Source organism: Endocarpon pusillum (assembly GCF_000464535.1).
Source record: "Endocarpon pusillum Z07020 unplaced genomic scaffold scaffold1372, whole genome shotgun sequence".
In the NCBI taxonomy this organism is placed as follows: Eukaryota; Fungi; Ascomycota; class Eurotiomycetes; order Verrucariales; family Verrucariaceae; genus Endocarpon; species Endocarpon pusillum.
In genome coordinates, this window is record NW_006916003.1 from 386,415 (window position 1) to 409,097 (window position 22,683).

Genomic DNA, 22,683 nt, shown 5'->3' on the forward strand with positions numbered 1-22,683 from the left:
AGCATTGGGAAAACAATGATCCGATCAAATCAACTCCAATAGACAATGCAATCTATACCAAATCCTCAGATTTGCCAACGAGTAAGTCGATGTCGAGCGGCAAGGCTAGCATTACCCTCTACCGCGACCATTGGAGGAGCGACTATGTGCAGAGCTTGACCGAGAACCCGGAGCCGAGCCTCTGGGGGATGTTCTCGGGGTCGGTACCTTGAGCAATCCTCTGTGCACATCACCCGGCCTGGGTGCCGGCAAGTGTGCTAGATCGATCTGAGCAGTGGCGGCCTCCGCCGCAGGAATATTGAGTCCAAGCCGGTCGAACAAGTTGTACAGCTCTGGGTAGCGGCGGAGAGCCAGCCCGACATATTGGAGGTCGAATTGCGATTTGTTCTGTCTGAGCTGGTTACCGTAATGGGACTCGAGCCACCGGAGGTCGGCAGAGTCGTGGAATTTGCCGCGGAGGGCTGCGGCACGCAGCTTGCCTTTGAAGACATAGACTGGGTCGAGGAGGGAGATTGGTCGATTTCCGTTGACTTGGCCCTGTACTTGCACTGGGCGAGTTTGCAAGTTCCGCATGTCATATTGCGCACCTAGGAAATTGGATGTTAGTGTCCATGCGGCCGGAGTAGATGGAAGCACAGACCTGGGAATTGTTCAACAAAAATCTCCACCAGGACGGCATGACTCCTATCCGGCTTGTCTGACCAGAGGAACGCGACATAATCCTGACGAGTCTGATTGATGAAAACAAAGCCGTTGGTGCCATTGAGGACTTGTATAATCTGTTCCTTGCTCACAGCAGCAATGCAGTCAACATCCTTACTCTCGCGAGGTCCGCCGAGTGAGGCAATAGCATAGCCGCCAAATATACCGTGTTTGACGTTTGCTTGTTGAAGAACTTGGTAGAGTGCAATCGCGGCGTCGTTGAGCCGCCCCTGGATCATTGCAGCGAGTAGGGTGTATTGCTACCGAGATTCTTGTTAGATGTTTCTGCAAGTAAAGGTAAGAGCACCTAAAGATGCAGAAGGCGTGTAAAGCTGAACTCCAAAGATGATCAAAGGCTCCATGATGATGCTGGGGAGTTCTGATCATCAAATAGTTCTTCGGGTGGCTCCTGTTGTTTCGGTTCAGAGCCTTCAGTCGGGTGTCTTGGGGCCAAAGTTGGCCGGGTCTGGTCAAGGCCGCCTTCTGATACATCCTGTGTAGCCAAAGTTGAGACATTGCATTCCATCAAGCGCCGCCCATTCCCGTGCTCTGGAAGCTCAGAAAAGCCCGATCCAGGGATTCGGCGTATGTTGGTTGAATCTTGAATGTCGACCACATAACAGGTGATCTTGTTCTCGGAGAAATCATCCATACGGCCTCGCTTTCCTGCAACCAGGTCACTTGCAAATTTTTGCTCGACAGGGGGCAAGTGCGCAAGGTGTACATGACACCAAGCAGTGTCGATATCCATACCGTCTACCAACTGCTCGGCTGCCATGGCGTACACAACATCCCTCGACTTGATGTACCTAGAGCACAAGCCCCCCAAAAAAGCTCCTAAACTTGGAAAAGGAAGTGATGCAATTGCATCTGGAGAGAGCACATCAAGGATCTCTTTGCTGTAATAGGAGTCTGAGTGTTGGCGGTCGTCTGGAATGATCGTATTTTCCAGGCATTGAAAGCCGTATACTTCATCCAGGAGTAGCGTCAGCTGGATATTCGGCCCTTCTTGGGAAGCAAATCGTGGGAATTTCTTCTTGTAATCGGTGAAAATGTCCTCTTTAGGTACATTTGATATCTTCATCAAGCGACAGTTGGTTTGAAGGATGTCCACAGCTTCTGGAAGATGATTTGCCGGGACACAGATCTCAATATCCTGGGGGGGGTTAAATTTAAGGTCTTGCTCAGAGACAGATCACTCGGAACCTACATGGACAGCCCTTGGGACGTTGTAATAGTTCAGAGCAAGCTCTCCCACCACGCAGAATGGGATATTACCTAGAGCGAGTTGCTCGACTACCTTCACAACATAATCTAATTCCATATTGGCTTTCCCAGGACGCAATCCTCCAATCGAATTGATCTTGATAGAAGGTGAATTTGCGAATACAGCCGAGCACAATGAGCGGAACGAAGCTAGACATCCTTCGCAGAAGTCAGGGATGGGGGCCAATCCTACTGCGTCACTTTCTGTTGGACTTATAGCCGCCCAGAGCGGCTCTAACAAGCGGCCTCCGGGCTGAAATGGTGGGTGAGCTGGTTGAGGCCTTCCGCTACCCAACCCCCGAAACACACGGCGGTTATGAATGCCTGAGACACCTTTTTTAATCTTTCACTACAACTAACATTTCGATGGAGTAGAAAAACCGACTCGCAAATTGTTTCAGTCTGTCAGAGGTTAGGGAAAGTTGGCGGCGATTGAGGCGATCCCGAAAGAGCGTACATACAGCCAAGTTTAATTATTTGCTGATTGTTTACTTATTGTCCCTTCCTGCGCGCCCGCTGGGTGTAGTATTCAATGACCCATCCAATGCGTTGCCTCAAAATGGACCTGGACCGGACCCTTTTACTCCTCCGATGCACATAGAATATTTATACTCGGCCTCTCGCTTCTGCACGGAATATTATCTTTCATAAAGTGGTTGCTCATCGTCCCACATCACCTCCCGAGTCACTCGAGCCATGCGGTTACAAATTCTTTCTGACCTCCACCTCGAGCTTGGTCAGCAGTACTCAGACTTCCAAATCCCGGTACAAGCTGGCTCCCTTATCCTTGCGGGTGACATCGGCAGACTGCAAGACTACCAACCCTTTCTCAAGTTCCTCCAGGTCCAATGTCAAAATTTCCAACATGTCTTCCTCGTCCTAGGCAACCACGAATTCTACGGCATCACCCGAGAGGAAGGTCTGCAGCTCGCGGCCAAGCTCACACAAGAACCTGTTCTGCAAGGCCGACTTGTCTGGCGGGAACACAACAGGTTTGACTTTCCTGGAGAAAACGTCACTCTGCTCGGTTGTACACTGCACTCACATATCTCACCAAATTCTCGCGATATCGTCCAATCAAAGGTGAAGGATTTTTCACGTATTTTAGAATGGACGGTCGACAAGCACAACAAATGTCACAGAGACGATCTGAATTGGCTTCAAGGCGAAATCAATAGCATCAGAAATCAGGAACACACTAATCAGGAGGGGAAAAGAAATCCCCGGAAGAAGATCGTGGTGGTTACGCATCACGCGCCGATGCGAAAGGGTAGCAGCGCACCCGAAAATGAAAACAACGCTTGGTCTGACGGCTTCGCAACGGAACTTCTGACTCCTGGGACGGAAAAGAGAGCAAATCCGCTCTTGGACGTGGACTGGTTTGTCTTTGGTCATACCCATTTCACCACATCATGTACGCGAGGATCGGTCAGGTTAATCAGCAATCAGCGTGGATACGTCTTGCCAGGGCAGCAGCGAAATATAGTTGATGCAGGCGGTCCGAATAAAAGAAAAAACAGTTCTGCGGTGCCGGTAGCAAAGAAGCAGCGATCTCTCTTTCTCGCTCGCTTGTTACGACGAGGCAATCACCATACGACACCAGAGCCAAGGTTTGAGCAGTTTGACGTTGCTAGATGTATAGACGTATAACCGATTATCTACTACTCATAGTCTTGCTGGCTGAAATATGGCCAATGACGGGTTAGCCTAGACACGGGCAGCTGTATGGACAAAGGGATCACATCACACCAAATTCCCAATTCCCAATGGCATTACAGTAGTAACTCTGTGACGTACAAGATTACCTGCCCAATTCAATGTAATTGGTTGCTACGTATTACAGCTCATCACAGCCCATCCAGTCCACTGTGTAACATGTAGAATCTGGGTTCCTTTCGTACTTTTAAAATCCGTGTGGCACACTGGTTACTTGATCCTTCCTAAGCTCCAGAGGACACAAAATTTACAGAATACACAGAGAGAGTACACGATATTCATAAAACGCAGAATTTACAGAAAACGCAGAGGGAGAGTGCAGAATTTACTGCGAGGGGAGAGGGCGGAGAGAGTGCAGAATACGTAGAGAGTGGAGAGTTTACGGAGAGTACAGAATTTACAGAGGATACAGAATCCACGGAAAATAACAATCAATTCAATTGTTCTAATTCATGAAAAAGTATTGATACAACACTGCTGGGGTTCTCTACACAACTAGAGACACTGATGACATGAAGATATATTTAGCTGCTGTTGAGGAGTGAAAATTTCCTGTTGTAGAATGGCTACGGTGGTGTGTTACGAATCGATGATATTTACATGTAGATCCATGTCACAAATCAATCCGTGCATCTAACAAAGCACATTACTACGATACTACCATAACACCAATGGCCAACAAGCAATCTCGTCCTTGAGTCCATCTTCCAGAAGGCGATGACTACTAACTTAGTTGTTTGACGCGTTCCTATTCCCACAAATAGGCAACAAAGTGCTTGATTCTTCTAAGCGATCCTCCCCGGACAATGACCATTGATTCTGCGGAAATCCCATTCTGCTGTACCTCATTGATTAGCATCCTGCTCGATCCTTCGTGCCTGTTTACACCGCTTCTTGTTCAGCCATGCCTGGTCTCACAGCGGCTGACACTATTCGCATCCTTGTCGCCACCGACAACCATGTCGGCTACAACGAGCGCGATCCGGTGCGAGGTGATGACAGTTGGAGGAGTTTTCACGAAGTGATGTGCCTCGCGAAAGAACGAGATGTTGACATGGTTCTCCTCGCCGGCGACCTCTTCCACGAGAACAAACCGTCGAGGAAATCAATGTACCAGGTCATGAGATCCCTACGAATGAACTGCTACGGGGACAAGCCATGTGAATTGGAGATGCTGAGCGATGCTAGTGAGATCTTTCAAGGCGCATTCAACCACGTCAATTATGAAGACGTGGACATCAATGTCGCTATTCCAGTATTCTCTATCCATGGTAACCATGACGATCCATCTGGTGAAGGTCACCTGGCAGCACTGGATCTGCTTCAGATGTCTGGTCTACTCAACTATTACGGCCGAACGCCAGAGTCCGACAATATTCAGATCAAGCCAGTACTTCTACAGAAAGGTCATACGAAATTGGCCTTGTATGGCTTAAGTAACGTCAGAGATGAGCGCTTATTTCGGACATTTCGAGATAGCAAAGTCAAGTTCTTTCAGCCTAACACACAAAAGGATGATTGGTTCAACATCATGAGCGTCCACCAGAACCATCACGCATACACAGAGACGAGCCATCTTCCAGAGCATTTCCTTCCAGATTTCCTCGACCTGGTAATTTGGGGTCACGAACACGAGTGCGCTATTGATCCTCGTACCAATCCGGAGAGGAACTTTAAGGTCATGCAACCAGGATCTTCTGTAGCGACTTCACTCGCCCCTGGTGAAGCTGTGCCTAAGCATGTGGCTATGGTGAGCGTGACTGGGCGAGAGTTTACCACCGAGAACATTCGCTTAAAGACAGTCAGGCCGTTCGTGATGAAAGAAATCGTGCTGAGCGAGGAGAAAGAGGCACAGAAATTTGCCAAAAAGGACAACAACCGCACGGAGCTGACCCGCTTCCTTATTAAAATTGTCGAAGGGCTCATAGTCCAAGCGAAAGCAGAGTGGCTCGAGGCGCAAGAAGGCAGTCACGAGGATGGAGATGAGGTCCCCGAGGTGCCACTTCCTCTTATCAGGCTACGAGTCGAGATATCGGCTCTTGATGGAGGGAACTTTGATTGCGAAAATCCTCAACGCTTCTCCAATCGTTTCGTTGGTAAAGTGGCAAATATCAATGATGTTGTACAGTTTCACCGTAAGAAGAAGAACGCCACAGCGCGAAGAACTCGAGATGATATTGCGGACGAGGCAGTTATGTCGCACTTGCAGGGGCTTGACACTGTTGCAGTTAATAAACTGGTTCGTGAATACCTCACCGCTCAGTCTTTGACAATTCTTCCACAGAATTACTTTGGTAAGGCCGTCAGTGAGTACATCGATAAAGATGATAAACATGCTATGGAAGATCTTGTCAACGAAACGCTTGCAAACCAGATCAAGCATTTGCTGGAGCTCGATCGTGACGATGATGACGAAGAGCAAGACGAGGAGGAACATCTGGCAGACGCGATGGAAAGGTACCGTAGCCAGCTGGAAGAAATTTTCGCCAAAGGGCAGATAAAGAGGTCCAAGGGAGGCAAGAGCAGATTCAAGCCCAGACCAGATGGTTGGGATAGCGAATTTGATGGAGCATGGGAAGATCAGCCCGGCGCATTGCTGCGACCAGACGAGGTAGATGAAAGCAATGGTGCTGAAGAAGACGAGGAGGAGGAGGCGACCCCCAAACCTGCAGCTACACGCGGTAGAGGGAGAGGCCGAGGGAGGGGGGTACGCGGAGGAAATCCAACCACTACGAGGAAGGCTGCTCCTACGGCTTCCAAGGCAGCTGCTTCTAGTAGAGGCAGACGGAGAGTTGTTGATGAGGACGAAGATGAGGACGGCGATTCAGCTATGTTTCGCGCTGAAGAAGGCGAGGAAGAGGATTCTCAGGCGATGTTCTTTACGGAAAAGTCGACCAGAGGGCGAAAGGCAGCCGCTGCCTCTACTCGAGGCAAGAAGGCTGCATCTCCAGTCAGGAAGGCACCACCAAGATCAGCAGCCGCAAGCACCAAGCAATCGAAGATTAGCTTTTCCGCTTCACAGGCGAGTGTGCTTGGGAAAGGGGGCAATAGAAGTCAAAGTGTCAACGACGATATTGAGGATGATGAGGATGGGGACGCGTTTGAGCCAATTCCGAAGACAAAGTCTCGAAGGTAGAAATGGATGGAGGAGCTACCCGGTGGATTTCGCAATGCCTTAGGCATTCAAGTTCGTGAGCATCTTGCTCGCAGGTGCCCAGATATGTAACAAATACAATTACACTATCTTCTAGCTTCCATATGCATGGGAGGCCGGTGCGCTACAGCTGTTGCCAATCTTGCGCAAAACATACGTGTCAAGGGAAATTGAGTGAGACTTGAGCGTTCAAGTTGTTTCAGGGAACCTGGTCGAATCATGCAGTATCTATCCAACCTACTTCAACATCAAGATACCACCTAAGAAGCCAGGCTTATCTTTGTCGAACGAGAGATAGATTCTGGAATTGGCAGCTGAGGGCTGGAAGACTTTCTCAACGATATTCCCCCATCACACCTGATTACACATCCATCGACGGCATTGGACGATGGCTTTTGTTGAGTGAAATGCATGTGCTGCTTGAGATAAGCCTTCGAAGACCTTTGAAGATAAGTGGATGAAGAGAGAAAGCTAGCTCTCATACACAATGCCCTAACTATTCCTTGCGGCCATCTAGCCTAATGTAACTTAGTGTCTTCTGCAAACTGCTACTGGTGAGTACTGTGCATTGCGAAAGTATTGCAATTTTTGGAGGTTGTGCGGAGTTGCTGGCGCCGCGTCGTCAAACAGAACGTCAAACAGAAACAGCTCTTAAGGGCCATCTATGTATTTGTATTGTATAAATAGTATATTAAAATGATGGTGAGCTTCTTCTGATTCTATTGGTACAGATTTCAGATATAAGAGACCCTGTTTAAAGAAGTAAGATTTACAATGTAAAGAATGAACTTTACCAATTAAGGTCTACATTATTATTGATCTATATCATTGGGATCAGAAGAGGCTCATCATCATTTTGATATACTTTTTACATTATACAAGTACATAGATGACGCTCAAGAGCTATTTCTGTTTCACGACGCGGCGCCAGCAATTCTCAATACAATGCCAAGGAATTGCAACACTTTCGCAATGCACAGTAAGGTTGTGCTGGTGAAGATCATCCTGCCTTGCCTCGGATTCTCAGACGGGGCTTAGTGGGCTGCGCCACACACGCCATGCTCGAAATGGGCTAGTTGTTGACTAAGCAGACATCGTCTCATATGTCGGATAAGGACCTGTATTTTGGCCTGATTGTCATTCAGTTTGGAGTAAACACTGCTAAAGTCGTGTTATTCGTATTGCAACTAATAATCTATCAATAATTTTATTTATCATAATGATCATATTATCTTTTTTTATTAATTCAGATAATCTATCATGACATCTGATAACGCTCTATTAATATATTATAATGTATCCTCTTGATTCTAATCATATTACAAGGATCTTTACATCTTAATTAAGAAAATCTAATTCCAAACAAATCTTGTGAGGTCCGTAAGATTATCGAGTTATCGGCGGCTCTCGAAAATAGTCGGTGGTTCTTCTTCTATTACTGGATCTTCGACAACTGATTAGGTTGCTTTGCTATGTCTCAATAGCTCTGTGTATAATCTGTGTATTTTGGTGTATTTTTGATGAAATTTTGTGTAAAACTTCGTATTGTATCTTACATTGAAATAGCTGTGGATTCTGCAGCGAATTCTCCGTTGAAATAGCTGTAGATCCTGCGTAGGATTCTGCGCGGAATAGCTGTGGATTATGCGTAGGATGCTGTGTAGAATTCTACGTCAAAATAACCGTAGATTCTCTGTAGGATTCTGTGTAGGATCCTGTGCGAAATAGCTGCGATTTATATTGATTTATACATAAAATTACAAATTACTAAAGAATACACGTAATTCTGGCCTAAATAGGTATAGCCAGCTTATTTTGTGGGGCGGAGTGATAATCAGGCTGTAATTTTGATTCTTGTCCTCAAACGTGCTGGCGCACATTGAGTTAGTAAGCAGCTTAGCCACAAGCATGTCTGAGAACTGAGGCAACATCCTGCCGGAAACAAGAGAAGTGGGTGAATAAGTTACACAGGCACACGCTCGAGTAAGATAGGGAACCAACAATCCTTCTGACCAGCATCTTGGAAAGCCGCGATCAGGGACATGGACATTCTGGCATCGGTCTAGAGAGTGCTTGCCCCGGGCCCTGCCTAAGCCGGGCACATGGGATAACTACTCAGTAGCTACGTACTACGAGTGACATCTACGTACTCCGCATTACGGGTGTCACAAGTAAAGCCGCCTGGAATCCTGAGCGAATTAGTGTGATGTCGTGCTTCTTAATTACGAGTAATTTAGGTAGAACTCGTGGCCGAAAGTTACCGGTGACACCAAAGGAGAGATTGCAGACTTTGTGACGCCCACCAGTTGTCGACTCTAAATTCTCACCCATAAGATTTATCCCTGGAAGGCGGGTAAGCTGGTGCATTCTGATGCCCCGCCTTGGCTGTATCTTCGGATGGCTTTACGTAGTAGGGCTGTAGTCAATGTTTGGATGAGCAAGATAGTCATGGTACTACCCGATACTCCGTTAAGGAGGCCCTGCATTTGATTATTCGATCATCACAAATTTGGTTTTTGCCATTAGCTGGCCACTCTAGTCCCAGGAACCAGTTGCACGAGATCATGTGAATAATGAGTAGATGTTGAACAAGCAAGCTGCAAGCATTTGTGACACTCAAGAAGTGCCTACGTATCTAACTTCCTCCTCCGCTTCCGCGGCGGTGACGATATTCCACCAACCGTACTCAACCCTCGCCCACGCCCCTCAATTCCTGCAAACCATTTGACCAATGTGCTATCCATGTCAAATCCCCTTAACGCTATAAAAAGAAATACCTCGCCAACATTAAAATGTCTCAATCTCCATCATGACTCTGAATCTTCTCTGCCATCATCCCAGACGCGCTCAAAGTCGATAACGTCTGGAGTGAGGTCTGCTTTCATTCAGAGACCAGAGACCACCACTCCAGTTCAAAATGTGAAAGGAGCAGCCAGCTTTGGTGAGTATAGCCCACAGCTCACAGAAAGAGAAAGCATCTTTGCTACACATTACCTGCCCTCTGATGGCAACGACCAGACGCCCCGACTGCCCACCGCAGAAGGAGCGAATGATGTTGCAAACCTTCCTCAAGATATAACTCCAGTCATGGAGATTGCCCGACCAACCTCACCCCCACGTCCCGCCTCATCTCTCAAAGCCCTACTGTCACCGAAAAAGTCAAGATCAACATGGACAATGAACAATATTGAACAAAAGAAGCATTCGGAATCGTCCACCCCTAGCAGCAAGGGTGTAGAAGGGTCAGGAGGGACAATACACAAGTTGCGCCGTATGGCATCTGAGAGCCAGTCGGGAAAGCAGATTCTTCAACTCAGAGTCACAGACAAGGCTCACCCACATTCAACGGAGGAAACGAGTGCTATCATCCGCAAGGAACAAACAGACAAAATCTGTGATAATGCGGAGGAGTACTCTGATTCTATTCCAGAAGTCAGTCAAAAACAGTCCAACCATGGGTCTGCAATGAAGGAAACCATCCGACAAACAGTTAGCAAGGAGAGGAGTTCAAGCCGTGGCCGGTCCCATGTGGAAAAGAGCATTGAAGCTACGCTACCAAATCGTGATTTGGCTAAGAACGTCCGTACCAGAAAGTCCAGCCATCTGATGGGCATATTCAAGGAAACAGCACCATCTGATGCCAGAAAGCGTGATGCCCCATCTGGATCTGCCAAATCTAAGCACGAAGGAGGGTCAAGAGGTATCTTGCCCCTGGACGACAAAGGCATTCCGCAATCACGTTCACAAGCTGCACTTTCCATAACCTCTACCTTGACAGATTTAGCAGCCATCACCACCAATACAACAAACAAAATCTCACATTCACCAACCAGTGCACAGTTTTCTAATCTGTCTATCGATGCCGGAGCAGGCAGCTCAGTAAACTTCTTGGAATCTCCTGACAGCTCGCCTTCTACCCCAATATCGCAATCGAACATAGGGCATGATCCTTACTTTAGAAAATACGACGAAATAAAGCATTCAGGAAGTGGTAAAACACCCATGCTACCAGCCAAGCTTCTTGAGGATATTCGCAAGCATGGCAGTCTCAAACCAGCGGGCAATTTTGATACCATTGTTTCTCACTCGCCACCGTCTATAGTCGAACTGCTGGAGTCGGACCATTTAACAGGCACAAAAGGCTGTCAAGGGGGGGAAGCTGAACATCAAAACGATGAGGACGAAGAGCACATATCGTCTGCGGTCTATTTTCCACATCCTGGACCCTCGGACGAAGACATTGAACAATTCACTTCCCCTGACGAAGAACAAAAGGGAAAGGGGCTTCCAGCTTCACTAAGGTCAGCCAGTCCCACTTCCAAAGCAGAGTTGAAGCGGAGTCTCAATGAACAGGCTCAGCCTGAGCACATCGACATCTCTGTGAAGTCTAAACATGAGAAAAGTGTGTTTCATGGAGACTACCGACGAAACGAAGAACCTACTGATGAAGTTTTGGAAAGCAAAATTCCTGGGCCCACAGGCAAAAGAGCAACCGATATTGCTCCTAGTGCTTCTGACCCGGAGATCAGCTCAGGGGAAGAGCCAAGTTATACTAGTCAACCCGAAGAAGGTGAAGTCACACCTACATCCACTCCCGTCCCCCAAAGTCCTTTGCAACAACGAAGTCGTGCTATGGGCCTGAGGGGGGCAGTGGTGTTAGAGCCCTACAGTCACCAGGTTGGTGGACACTCGACGTTATTTCGATTCTCGCGACGTGCCATTTGCAAGCAGTTGAACAATAGAGAAAATGAGTTCTACGAGCGGATCGAGCAGAAACATCCAGATATGCTTCGATTTCTTCCAAGGTTGGTCACTAGTATTTTATTTTTGTTTAAAAGATTTCACCCAGAGGGCATTGCCTGGATTTGCAATTGGACTGTGCTGATAGTGATAAACTAATCTAGATATATTGGCGTCCTGAACGTTACGTTCTCCAAGGGTCCTAAGCCACCGACACACACCATACCGATCGCGGACAAGGAAACTGAGAACGGCCAACCTCATGTATCTTCGAACATGACGCGTTCGAACGGTTCCATTAAATCGTTGCATGATAAAGCGCTGCCTGAATCGAAGCCAGCAGAGACGGCCGGACCACCGAGAATTGTCAGTCAGTCACAGCAAATCGGTGAAGTGCCCCGAGTCATCTTGGACCAGAATCGACATATCGTCCCTTTTAGTCTCTTTGGTTCTCCCGGGAGGCCGCGTAGCGCAGATCCTCATCATGCTCACACCAAAGGTACTATATCTCCTATTTCGCCCGATGCACGTACGAGCAAAGACACAGTCTTCGGGACCGGTACCAATAACCACTCTCCAACTCGTCCACCTTTATCCGAGTCTACAAGCTGGGGCACTACGACTGTTAACAGTAAGCTTCGAGAACAAGTGCTCAGGGAGGTTTTTGGGCCGCCTTTGATCCATCACCACAGAAAGCACGCCAAGGTCCACGCCACCCTTCCCCGCCTACGCACACCCAGCCATAAAAAGACCCACCTCTCAGAAATCCAGTATGACACCCATCGCAGAAACAACAGCATACTCACTGAGCAATGGCGGACGCCTAATCCGACCGATGCGCATGATCCCGCTGAGGTAAAGGAGAACCTGTTGATCCTCAACGGAGAGGAGCCTGTGATTGACGCATACTCCACTTCCGCCTCAGAATTTGAGGACCTTGCAAGAGGCCTAGAGAAGGTAAAGACCGCAGCAAATACCGACTCTCAGCTTTCCGCAGGCAGTCCAAACAGTCGAAGTCGGCGACGCCACTCTGGTATGGGTCTACGAAGACGGAGAAATTCGGGCTGTAGGAACGCTAGCGGTGGCCTCGAATACTTTGAAAGTGATGAATATGGGCCCGACATCAATGGAGACATGTTGCCCATGGAATTTCACAGCTCAGGTGCCTCGTTTTCGATGCCTGTCCCATCAATTGCGGTGCCACCAGATCTGAATCTCAGCACAACGTTTCGAAATACGACTGAAAGACTGAGCAACCAGGCATCAGAGGCTTCGAAGAAAAACAAGGGGCAGCCAAGTGTTAGACTGTCCGATTTTGGTATGCAACACTTGCCCCTTAATCCAAAGGAAGCGCAAACCCAGAATCCCGACCAGCGCGTTGTGTATTTCCTACTTCTCGAAGATCTTACGGCAGGTAATGGGGACTCGCCAGTACGGCATTGAAGCAAATAAGAAGAAAATGGAATCGCAGCGACGTAAATGCAAGACGACAACTTCGCAACAGCTTGGGGTGCGTATTTGCGGGATGCAAACCTACAATGTTAAAAAGCAGCAGCCCACATATGAAGACAAATACTTTGGTCGCGATGTAAAAGCTGGAAGAGAGTTTAGAGATGCGCTTACGAGGTTCCTCTACGATGGCATCAGCTATTCTAGTGTCTCAAGACATATCCCAACCATTCTGGACAAGATCTCGAAACTAGAAAACATGGTCCGTCGTCTTCCAGGATACCGATTCTATGCCAGTAGCTTGTTGATGCTGTATGATGCCGAGCCTGAAAAGTCGCAAAAAGCGATCGAAGCAGCACAGAAATCGAAAGGCGAAGATAAGGAAGGAGAGAAGCAAAAGGCCGGCATGAAATGGCCATCTCCGATCGAATTGAAGATCGTTGACTTCGCCAATTGTGTGATAGGTGAGGATGAGCTACCAGCAGGTGCCGTTTGTCCACCACAGCATCCCAATGATATCGATCGAGGATATCTAAGAGGTCTGAGGACACTGAGAATGTACTTCCAGCGGATCCTTCGCGATATCAACCAAGAAGAATACGTTGAGCGGGGTGAAGGCGAGGGCATGGCTATTGGAATTGCAGGAGGAAAACAGGGGCCACCGGAAGGAGATATTGAAGAGGATGCTGGGGAAGTCAGTATCTGACGATGAAAGAGCATGATTTCATGATGCATTAGCTGGTCCGGTGTCCTTTGGAGAATAGCATGACCTGGCGTTTTCTGGAGGTTTTCATGACTTTAGCGAATATCCCACCGGCAACATCGATTATTCTGCCTCTTCAGGCGGTGCTCTTTCGATTTCGGAGGGCTGTGGTCTGGAGTTGTGCGATAGACAGCTGATCCGATCATGTTTGAAGATAGACCCATGCCCACAATTCAGACTTTACTGCATTCGAATGTTCTAATAATTTCTGGAAAGACAGTTTGACCTGACCCTTCATAAACCAATTGTTGTATGCATGACTCAAGAACAAGGAGGGTCCGTGGTGGAAAGCATACACTTTCTGATACTGATCTTTCTTGGTAGATGTTCAGTAAATCTGAGATCTGTGGGCTTGAAAGGGTAAGATATTGGTGGACGAATCCTATGCAAATCCGATCGAGTGTCCTGCCATGTTTCTTGTAAACTAAGCTGTCCTCCTCTTTCCTGCCTGTATCATTTGAGCACACGATGTCTGCGACCACCACAAACACCCCCAAACCTGACTTAAGCAAGAAACGAAATATCATCTTCATTCATCCAGACCTCGGCATAGGCGGCGCCGAACGTCTTATCATTGATGCTGCTGTCGGCCTACAAAACCTGGGACATAGGGTGACGATCTTAACATCACATTGTGATCCGAAACATTGCTTTGAGGAAGCGAGAGACGGTAAGACGGAATACTCAATAGTGTCGTGGAGCACAACATATATACAACAGGTGCAGTTTGACATCGCCCGATTAACACACTGACTAGGCATATAGGCACACTCGATGTCAGAATTCGTGGTCATACGATCTTCCCTCCTGCCATACTGAACAGATTTCACATTCTTCTCGCGACATTCCGGCAGATCCACCTCGTTCTTGCAACATGTCTTTTCACGAACGAGCTTGCAGAACTGAAACCCGAGGTCTTCATCATCGATCAATTGAGCGCATGTGTGCCTTTACTACGATGGCTATGGCCCCGGAATGAGAGGGTGCTTTTCTACTGCCATTTTCCAGACCAGTTACTGGCGAGAAGGGATGAACAGGGCTGGTTGGGTATTGTGAAGAGGGTGTATAGGTGGCCCTTCGATTGGTTCGAAGGTTGGAGTATGGGTGGTAGCGATCGGGTTGTTGTCAATTCAAGATTTACGAGAAGTGTGGTTGAGAAGGTGTTTGGACGGGACAGGTTGGGGGAACTAAGGGTAGTCTATCCCTGTGTCAATATCGAATCAGGGCAAAGGGAGGAGCAGGATGAGAAGCCGCTATGGAAAAATAAGAAAATATTGCTAAGTATCAATCGATTCGAGAGGAAAAAGGATGTCGGGCTGGCTATAAAGGCGTTTGCAGGGCTCACTCTGGAGCAGCGACCCAATGTCCGGCTTGTAATTGCTGGTATGCAATGGTATCCTGTGTACGAGGGGACACCGCTGACACGTCATATAGGAGGGTACGACTCCCGAATATCTGAGAACGTCCTGTATCACAAAGAGCTCGAGGCGTTGGCAGACTACCTCGGACTTTCTCATGCCACAGCGAAGAATGTGCCCACTGCCTTGGCCGTCCCATTCAGTATCGACGTCCTCTTCCTACTCTCCGTCCCTGGGGTTTTCAAATCTACCCTTCTTCGCAATGCAAAGCTACTCATCTACACGCCTCAAAACGAACACTTCGGTATTGTTCCTGTCGAAGCAATGCAATATGGTGTGCCTGTCCTAGCGTCTAATACCGGGGGACCCTTGGAGACTGTTCTTGATGGCAAGACTGGCTGGCTGAGGGATGCAAAGGACGTTGGTGCTTGGACCGACGTGATGAGTCAGGTGGTCAATGATGCAGATGGAGTAGAGATACAAATGATGGGTCAAGCAGGCAAAAAAAGAGTACAAGGCGAATTCTCACGAACGAAAATGTCGCACATGCTCGAGGACCAGATCGAGGAAATGATCCGGGGCCGGAGGAAAGCATTTGTCGAACGGAAGGATGTGATATTTGTATTGAGTGTGATTGGCATCTTTGTGGCTGCGCTCTTCCTTACACTTATGAGCATCCCAGATCTGTCGAGGCCTCCTAGAAAACATATACAGCTCAACAATTAGCATACCTTGCCGGCAATCAAAATGACACTCAGCTATTCACGTGACCTCGCGTTAATGCGAGACGCGGTACTACGCGATTTGCCAAGAGCACCAATTGGGTCGTTCCTTGGACCACCAATGGCTAAAGCAGTATGATTGAGGTCTCCTCGACCACGAGCCACGAGCCTACAGCTTCAATGCCGCCGATATATACTTTTTCGCTACTGCGGCCTCATTGACCTGTAACGCTCAATAGACAATCGCTGCAAAGGCCGTCATGCCGGAAATAATCGACCTACTTTCCTCTCCCATCAACAGTCCACAAAAAAGCAAGCAGACGAAAGCACCACGATCGCGAGTCGAAGTGCCTTCGGAAAATATCTTCGACATCAGCTCGGACGTCCTCAGTTCTTCGAGCTTTCCAGATGACCTCGATTTTCTTTCTGCGCAACCCAAGAAGAAGCGGCGGTTAAGCCCACCAGAACCAAAGCCAACCAAGTCGAAAGAGTCCTGTAAATACAGCTTCCTTTCGTCAGATGGTTTAAATGATATCCTCAATACAGAGAATACTAGCATCAGCAAGACCACTATTATTGCAACAACTACAAACGTTGAGGATGTGTCATCAGATCCAATTACCTTTCCATCTTCTGCACCCGAGCCGCGGACTGTCCGTCGAGCTACTAAAGCAGCCTTTATTGACGTTGAGGTCGAAGACCTCAACGAAGAGGATGTGTTCAGCCTGTCACAGCCTATAGCGCCTACGCGAGCGCCGCTCTCGGAGCGGACTGCCAATTTGCCAGCAAATATCACAGGACCTGGGAAAGGTGGCGGCAGATACGAAGCTACTGCTTACACTGCCAGCACCGAGACAAAAATCATACCAACAGCAACTTCAAAGGCAACGAAGAGATCAACCATTGAAGACAACATCACGTCAAGTCCTCCAAAGCGAAGGCGGAAGCTAGCAAAGGACAAAGACGCCTGCACAACTGACAGAGCTGCTGCAAAAGCAAGAAAGGAGAAGGAGAAAGAGGCCGAGAAAGAGCGGAAGCGCCTGGCGAAAGAAGAGAAGGCTCGGGAAAAGCAATTGGCAGCTGACATAGCTGAGGTGAACAAGTCGAAGACTGACAAGAAGAACTCAACACCAGAGATGATCGTTGACATGGCCAGGTCATTGGAGGGCACGAGTGTTGGAAATCAAATTTTGGAACACATGAAGATTCTTGGAGTTGACACTACATTCTTTGATGAACAATTGGACTTATCTAAACCGACCGAAGTTGGCACGCGGAAAGGAAACCTGGTCCGATGGAGGAGAAAACTGAAAGCTAAGTATAACGAGGCAGTTGGACATTGGGAACCTATTCCAGTGGAAAAAGTCGAGATCGAGAAGCATGTACTGCTCCACGTGACAGCCCGAGAATTTTTTGAAATTTGCGCATTAGGCTTGTCTCTGAACCAGGAGCTAGCCACGCAAGAGAAGGCCATGACCAAGAACCTCGATGCGCATGTCGCCAGCTTAAGAAGTCAGTACAAAGAATGCAAGCTTATCTACCTCATCGAAGGTCTCTCCAGCTTCTTGCGAAAGAACAAAACCGCTAAAAACCGTGCTTACACAGCAGCCGTTCGCTCTCAGATGACCGATGACGACCATGGTCACCCTCCTGCATCAAGCCAACCGCGCCGCAAGAAAAATAACCAAAAACCCACCACTCCCGTCATAGACCTATCCTCCATCAACGAAGACCTCACCGAAACCCTCCTGCTTCACCTCCAGCTCCACGCCAAGATCCTAATCCACCAGTCCGCCTCCGCCTCCCTCTCCGCCGAGTGGATCAAATCCTTCACCGAACACATCTCCACCATCCCCTACCGCCACCTCCGCATGAGTGCTAATGACGCGGTTGGGTTCTGCATGGATGTCGGGCAGGTAAAGACTGGCGATGACCGAATGGACACCTACGTCAAGATGTTGCAGGAGGTGCAGAGGGTGACTCCCTCGATGGCGTATGGGATTGCCAATGAGTTTGATACGGTGGGAAAACTGGTGAAGGCGTTTAGGGAGGAAGGGCCGTTGGTGTTGCAGAACATTAGAAAGAGTGCCAATAGGGATGGGGCGGTGAGCGAGAGGGTGCTCGGCCAAGCGGTTTCGAGGAGGTTGTCTAAGGTTTGGTTAGGGAAGGAGGAGGGAAGTACGGATGGGATTGCTTGAGGAATGGGTATAGGGGTGAATGATGAGGAAAAAGGGGTTCAAGGCACGATTTTATTGATGTGTCTTTGGTACAAATGTTGTATGAAACCAAGGTGTATATTTTTTCATTGCATACATTGTCATCACAACATTGTCTCTACCTTTCAGATGTTCTTGCTTCAGCTTGCAACTGCAGTCTCCTGCGACTCATTGACAATGTGTAAGTTGCCGGCCCGAGAGACTCGCCAGGATGCTGTAAGGCTTTGCTTGGCAGAATGATAGACACTGCAGGTACAAACGTAGGCTGTGCGACGTCGGTTCGAATACTAATACAGCTATAGTGGTGTGTAACAGTGAACCAAATCCTCAACCCCCTTAAAATGGGTGGAAATCCTCTACCCTTCAAAGAAAGAGCCTCTGCAGCGCACGTTGTGTAGTTAGAACTTTTCTTTGGTGCCTGAAGGCGCAGCTGCGGCTACAAGGTAGCCACCACTTCCGGACACCTTTCTTAGGCTTTCCATCATGTCTTCTCTCTTACTTCTTCCCGTCATATCTATTCTGTGTGCACTCTACATCTACTCAAGCAGTCCACCGCCATTATCCTCTGCAAGTTGCTGGCTAATCAGGCTCGATGCCTCAATCGGAGAATTTCACTCCACCTGACCTGAGTCCGCCCTTTTCCCCTGACCAAAGTCCTACAGCTTTACGCCCACAACGACTAAGATCCCCAGTGAACCTCGCATCAACTGACACATATTCTGTCTGTGGGTCTAGTGAAGATCAGAGCAGGAACCCCCGAGTTACAAATGGAAGTGCGCCTCCTAGGCACCTCCGTCATGTGAGAGACCGACACCTTCAATCCAAGGATATTATCACAAATGCGCGGAAACAACGAAAAAACTCCTGGACCAGATATGCACACAGAAAATTCAAACCAAGTCAATGTTTAGTTTTCAGTGTTGACTACCTGGTACCCTCAGCAATCCGTAACGCCGTTCAGGCAAAGTATCGCGACGACTTGGAAGGTGGCTCGGAAGAGTTCACGCATATGAGGTGTAGGTTACCTTCGATACGTTGTGCCACGTGTTTTGAATTGAAACCGTGTCTAGATACAGCGGCTACCTGCGACCCTGATGACTTTACTCTAAAAAATGGTTACAATCTTCGTCCAGCCATGTACAACCGTCACACAGAGTTAGCTATTGGAATTACCTACTTCTGCGAAGACAGGAGGATGCTTTCTCGCAGTCTTCATAGTGTGATGGAAAATGTTCGTGACATTGTTAATCTGAAAATGTCCGAGTTCTGGAATAAGGGCAGCTCAGCATGGCAGAAGATCGTCGTATGCCTCCTCTTCGATGGAATTGAACCTTGTGATAAGGAGACACTTGATGTCTTAGCCACTGTTGGAGTATACCAAGATGGCATCATGAAGAAAGACGTCGATGGGAAGGAAACCGTCGCACACATCGTAAGTGCTCCAATCCCAGATCTTTGGACCGCCTCCTGGTTTCTCTCCTCTACTCAGGAGTCTTATCTTTGTCTTTATCAAGTCCATTATATCCGCTTCCATGATTTGCTTGAAGAGTGAAGGCTTAATGTCGATGTAGCCGCTCCGAATGTCATCATACCTGACCATCTCTGATCTAGTTCGAGTATACAACGCAACTCTCGGTCACGTCTTCTCAACAGCTTGTTCACCCTCTCGACGATCATCCGAGCTTTAGTCCGGTCCAGATGATTCTGTGTCTCAAACAGAAAAACAGCCAAAAGATCAACTCACATCGCTGGTTTTTCTCAGGATTTGGAAGAATTCTTAATCCTGAAGTATGCGTCGTACTCGACGTTGGCACCCGCATCCTTCCAGGAAGTCTCCTGTGTCTGTGGGAGGCGTTCTACAATGACAAAGACCTTGGAGGAGCATGCGGCGAGGTTTATCCCTGGCTTGGGCCGGGGTGGCGAAAACTGTTCAATCCGCTCGTCGCAGCTCAGCTATTTGAGTACAAGATCAGTAGTGGCCTTGACAAGCCGATGGAAAGCTTTTTTGGCTATCTGACGGTCCTTCCAGGCGCTTTTTCTGCTTATCGGTAAGATCATTTCTTCGTATTCTCCCTTTCACTCATCTGATTTACCAGCTTCCGAGCCATTGTAGGGAGACCACTTGAGCAATACTTTCGGGGGGATCCCACCTGGATCCTTGGGTTTAAACGTCAGACTGTTCTCCAAAAAAACCTTTATCTTGCTGAGGACAGAATCCTTTGCTTCGAGCTTGCATTCAAAGCCGGCTCTAAATGGCATTCAGCCTCGGTGAAAGCAGCCAAAGGCGAGACGGATATACCAGAACATGTGATTGACTTTATTACTCAACGAAGAAGATGGCTGAACGGAGCTCTCGCGGCAGTAACATACTCGGTGACACATTTTAGACAGCTTTACCAATCGAGTCACAACATCCTCCGGCTAGCACTTTTCCACGTCCAACTTTTGTACAACATTATTTCGTTCACCTTGTCGTGGTTTAACCTAGCGACATTCTTGCTAACCATATTCATTGTCACCGACATATCGAGTTCTCCCCCAGCCGATTCCACCATAAGGCCATGGCCATTTGGTGCAGCAACGCCAATATTCAATGCGGTTCTTCAAACTGTCTATTTTCTGACGATCGTCTTTCAGTTTATATTGGCCCTGGGTACGCGGCCGAAAGGCCAAGTCTGGAGCTATATAGTTTCCTTCCTTATTTTTGGGGTGATTCAGCTTTACTTCATCATGAATGTGGTGTATCTCCTCGCAGTCGCATTGCTCCACAAAAAAAGCAGTTCTAATGCTCACAGTTACGCGTACATAACAACTTTCTACAGCGAAATTGGGCAATTGACCATTTGGATCACTTGCGGATCTGTTTTTGGAGTCTACTTTGCGACAGGGTTTCTCAATTTTGACCCATGGTACTTATTTTTGGCTTACCCACAATACCTCTTTATCCAATCCTCCTACACCAATATCATCAATATATACGCCTTCAGCAACTCTCACGACGTTAGTTGGGGTGGTGAGGGTAGGGTAGATGCCAGCGAAGCACTTCCTTCCGCAACGGTTACAAAAGGACAGAAGCAGCAAAGTCCAGTCGAGGTTGAGATGTCTGACGTATCTCAAGCGGACATCGACTCCACATTCGAAGCAACGGTAAAACGTGCACTCACACCTTTCACAGAAAAACGCAGAGACGCCAATAGGACGCTGGAAGATCAATTCAAAGATTTCCGCACGAAACTAGTCTCAATCTATATCTTCAGTAATTTTGTCCTCTGCCTGGTCGTGATGAATGACAGTTTTGACGCATTGAAGTTCATGGTAAGTCGAGACCTTGGCCTTTTCGGCGTGAAGAATTCCACCCTCCATTCAAGTGGCAATGAAGACTGGGATCGCCCTCTAACCTGTTCACCAGGGAAATTCGAGACAACACAAGATTTGGTTCTTCCGGATTTGGATGTGGGCGACTTCGGCATGCTTTCTTTTACGATTCCTTGGATTTTTCTGCAACAGATTCTTTGACATTTGGGCCTATTGCTTCAACCGACGATAAATCTCGGCACATGAATGTTACGGTGCCTCCACTGCGCCGAGGCTTGCACTAAGACCAAATCAGATGCTGGTTTCGATGGAGACGATTTCTTTGGGTTCTTCATTGTTTTTGTAACATCACAGGGTTTTTCTGTGCGCGGCGATTATTATGGTGCCTCCAATACTTAGCGGGATAAGGGCTCTGAAAGTGACGCGGTATTGGTCCTTAGTAATTTAGCAGACGTTTTATTATTTTAAGGAGTGTCAGAAGGCTTAAATGACCATAATTTAGCCATAATCTGACCGTCATTTCAAGAAAATGACGTCTGAAGTAACATAACTGTGTTAGATTTCATATATTTAGCTACATAATAGTATGTACTCCGTTAACTAAAACATATCACGATTAGGCCGAAACTAAGCACTCATTGATGGTAATTTATGCACATTACTTATTACGTAGTCTAGATGCCAGTGCGCTGCCTCTTCCGGTTTAGCTCCACCCGATCGGGCAACGCGCCCTCTCGCCGCTTGGCCCGGGTATAAAAAGCCCGTTGCTCCTCGATCTCCCTCGCCGTCTCTTCCTTTCTGTCTTCTACTCCATCCTCTTCTCTTGCTTCCCTCCCAGCTGGCCTCCTCTGTTGGCTTGCTGCGCCGCCGCCTCCGGGCCCGCAGCGTCGCAGCGTCACAGCGCTAGGCCGCTGACCGGCCTTCCCTTTCCACCTTCGTACTCTTATTCTACGCTCCCCCTGCCGGTTGATCTAACTGTTGACCTGGCTGTCAACGGCGATCTGATGCACAGCTCACTTTACCAGAATTAGTGGCTAGCGGTTCATACGATGGAGCCCCCATCAGCATCCTGCCCTTGGAATCTCATCTCTTCATCAACCCCTCAACCAACATCTCCCTTGCCTAAGGCACCGGCATCACCGTAGTAGGATCCCGCGTCGCCGGTCTCTCCTCTCCTTGACGATCGTGATATGTCAGCCTTCGGAGATCCCATGTCGGCTGACACGACGCTGCGATAGGACTAATAGTAAAAATACTACAGTGCCGGCCACGTTACTCAAGC

The 22,683-nt window shown here is 48.1% G+C and overlaps 8 protein-coding genes across 8 annotated transcripts; 6 read left to right on the forward strand and 2 right to left on the reverse strand.

Moving 5' to 3' along the window:
- Positions 1-111: 111 nt before the first annotated feature.
- EPUS_02069 (uncharacterized protein) lies at positions 112-941 on the reverse strand (the record flags this gene model as incomplete). Its single annotated transcript, XM_007801901.1, has 2 exons — positions 112-587; positions 641-941. The coding sequence occupies 2 exons, from the start codon at positions 939-941 to the stop codon at positions 112-114; spliced, it is 777 nt and encodes a 258-aa protein (XP_007800092.1).
- Positions 942-1,051: 110 nt separating this feature from the next.
- EPUS_02070 (uncharacterized protein) lies at positions 1,052-2,026 on the reverse strand (the record flags this gene model as incomplete). The annotated part of the gene is made up of 2 exons (XM_007801902.1): positions 1,052-1,858; positions 1,913-2,026. 2 exons carry the CDS (start codon positions 2,024-2,026, stop codon positions 1,052-1,054), a joined length of 921 nt encoding a protein of 306 aa, XP_007800093.1.
- Positions 2,027-2,664: 638 nt separating this feature from the next.
- On the forward strand, positions 2,665-3,618 carry EPUS_02071 (uncharacterized protein; the record flags this gene model as incomplete). The annotated part of the gene is made up of 1 exon (XM_007801903.1): positions 2,665-3,618. One exon carries the CDS (start codon positions 2,665-2,667, stop codon positions 3,616-3,618), a length of 954 nt encoding a protein of 317 aa, XP_007800094.1.
- Positions 3,619-4,588: 970 nt separating this feature from the next.
- EPUS_02072 (Double-strand break repair protein mus-23) lies at positions 4,589-6,820 on the forward strand (the record flags this gene model as incomplete). Its single annotated transcript, XM_007801904.1, has 1 exon — positions 4,589-6,820. One exon carries the CDS (start codon positions 4,589-4,591, stop codon positions 6,818-6,820), a length of 2,232 nt encoding a protein of 743 aa, XP_007800095.1.
- Positions 6,821-9,580: 2,760 nt separating this feature from the next.
- Positions 9,581-13,733, forward strand: EPUS_02073 (uncharacterized protein; the record flags this gene model as incomplete). Its single annotated transcript, XM_007801905.1, has 3 exons — positions 9,581-11,643; positions 11,743-13,009; positions 13,065-13,733. 3 exons carry the CDS (start codon positions 9,581-9,583, stop codon positions 13,731-13,733), a joined length of 3,999 nt encoding a protein of 1,332 aa, XP_007800096.1.
- A 525-nt stretch (positions 13,734-14,258) lies between these two features.
- EPUS_02074 (Alpha-1,3/1,6-mannosyltransferase alg-2) lies at positions 14,259-15,874 on the forward strand (the record flags this gene model as incomplete). Its single annotated transcript, XM_007801906.1, has 3 exons — positions 14,259-14,460; positions 14,556-15,173; positions 15,225-15,874. The coding sequence occupies 3 exons, from the start codon at positions 14,259-14,261 to the stop codon at positions 15,872-15,874; spliced, it is 1,470 nt and encodes a 489-aa protein (XP_007800097.1).
- Positions 15,875-16,130: 256 nt separating this feature from the next.
- On the forward strand, positions 16,131-18,068 carry EPUS_02075 (uncharacterized protein; the record flags this gene model as incomplete). The annotated part of the gene is made up of 1 exon (XM_007801907.1): positions 16,131-18,068. One exon carries the CDS (start codon positions 16,131-16,133, stop codon positions 18,066-18,068), a length of 1,938 nt encoding a protein of 645 aa, XP_007800098.1.
- Positions 18,069-18,678: 610 nt separating this feature from the next.
- On the forward strand, positions 18,679-21,602 carry EPUS_02076 (Chitin synthase G; the record flags this gene model as incomplete). Its single annotated transcript, XM_007801908.1, has 4 exons — positions 18,679-19,102; positions 19,157-19,518; positions 19,698-20,134; positions 20,183-21,602. 4 exons carry the CDS (start codon positions 18,679-18,681, stop codon positions 21,600-21,602), a joined length of 2,643 nt encoding a protein of 880 aa, XP_007800099.1.
- Positions 21,603-22,683: the final 1,081 nt, after the last annotated feature.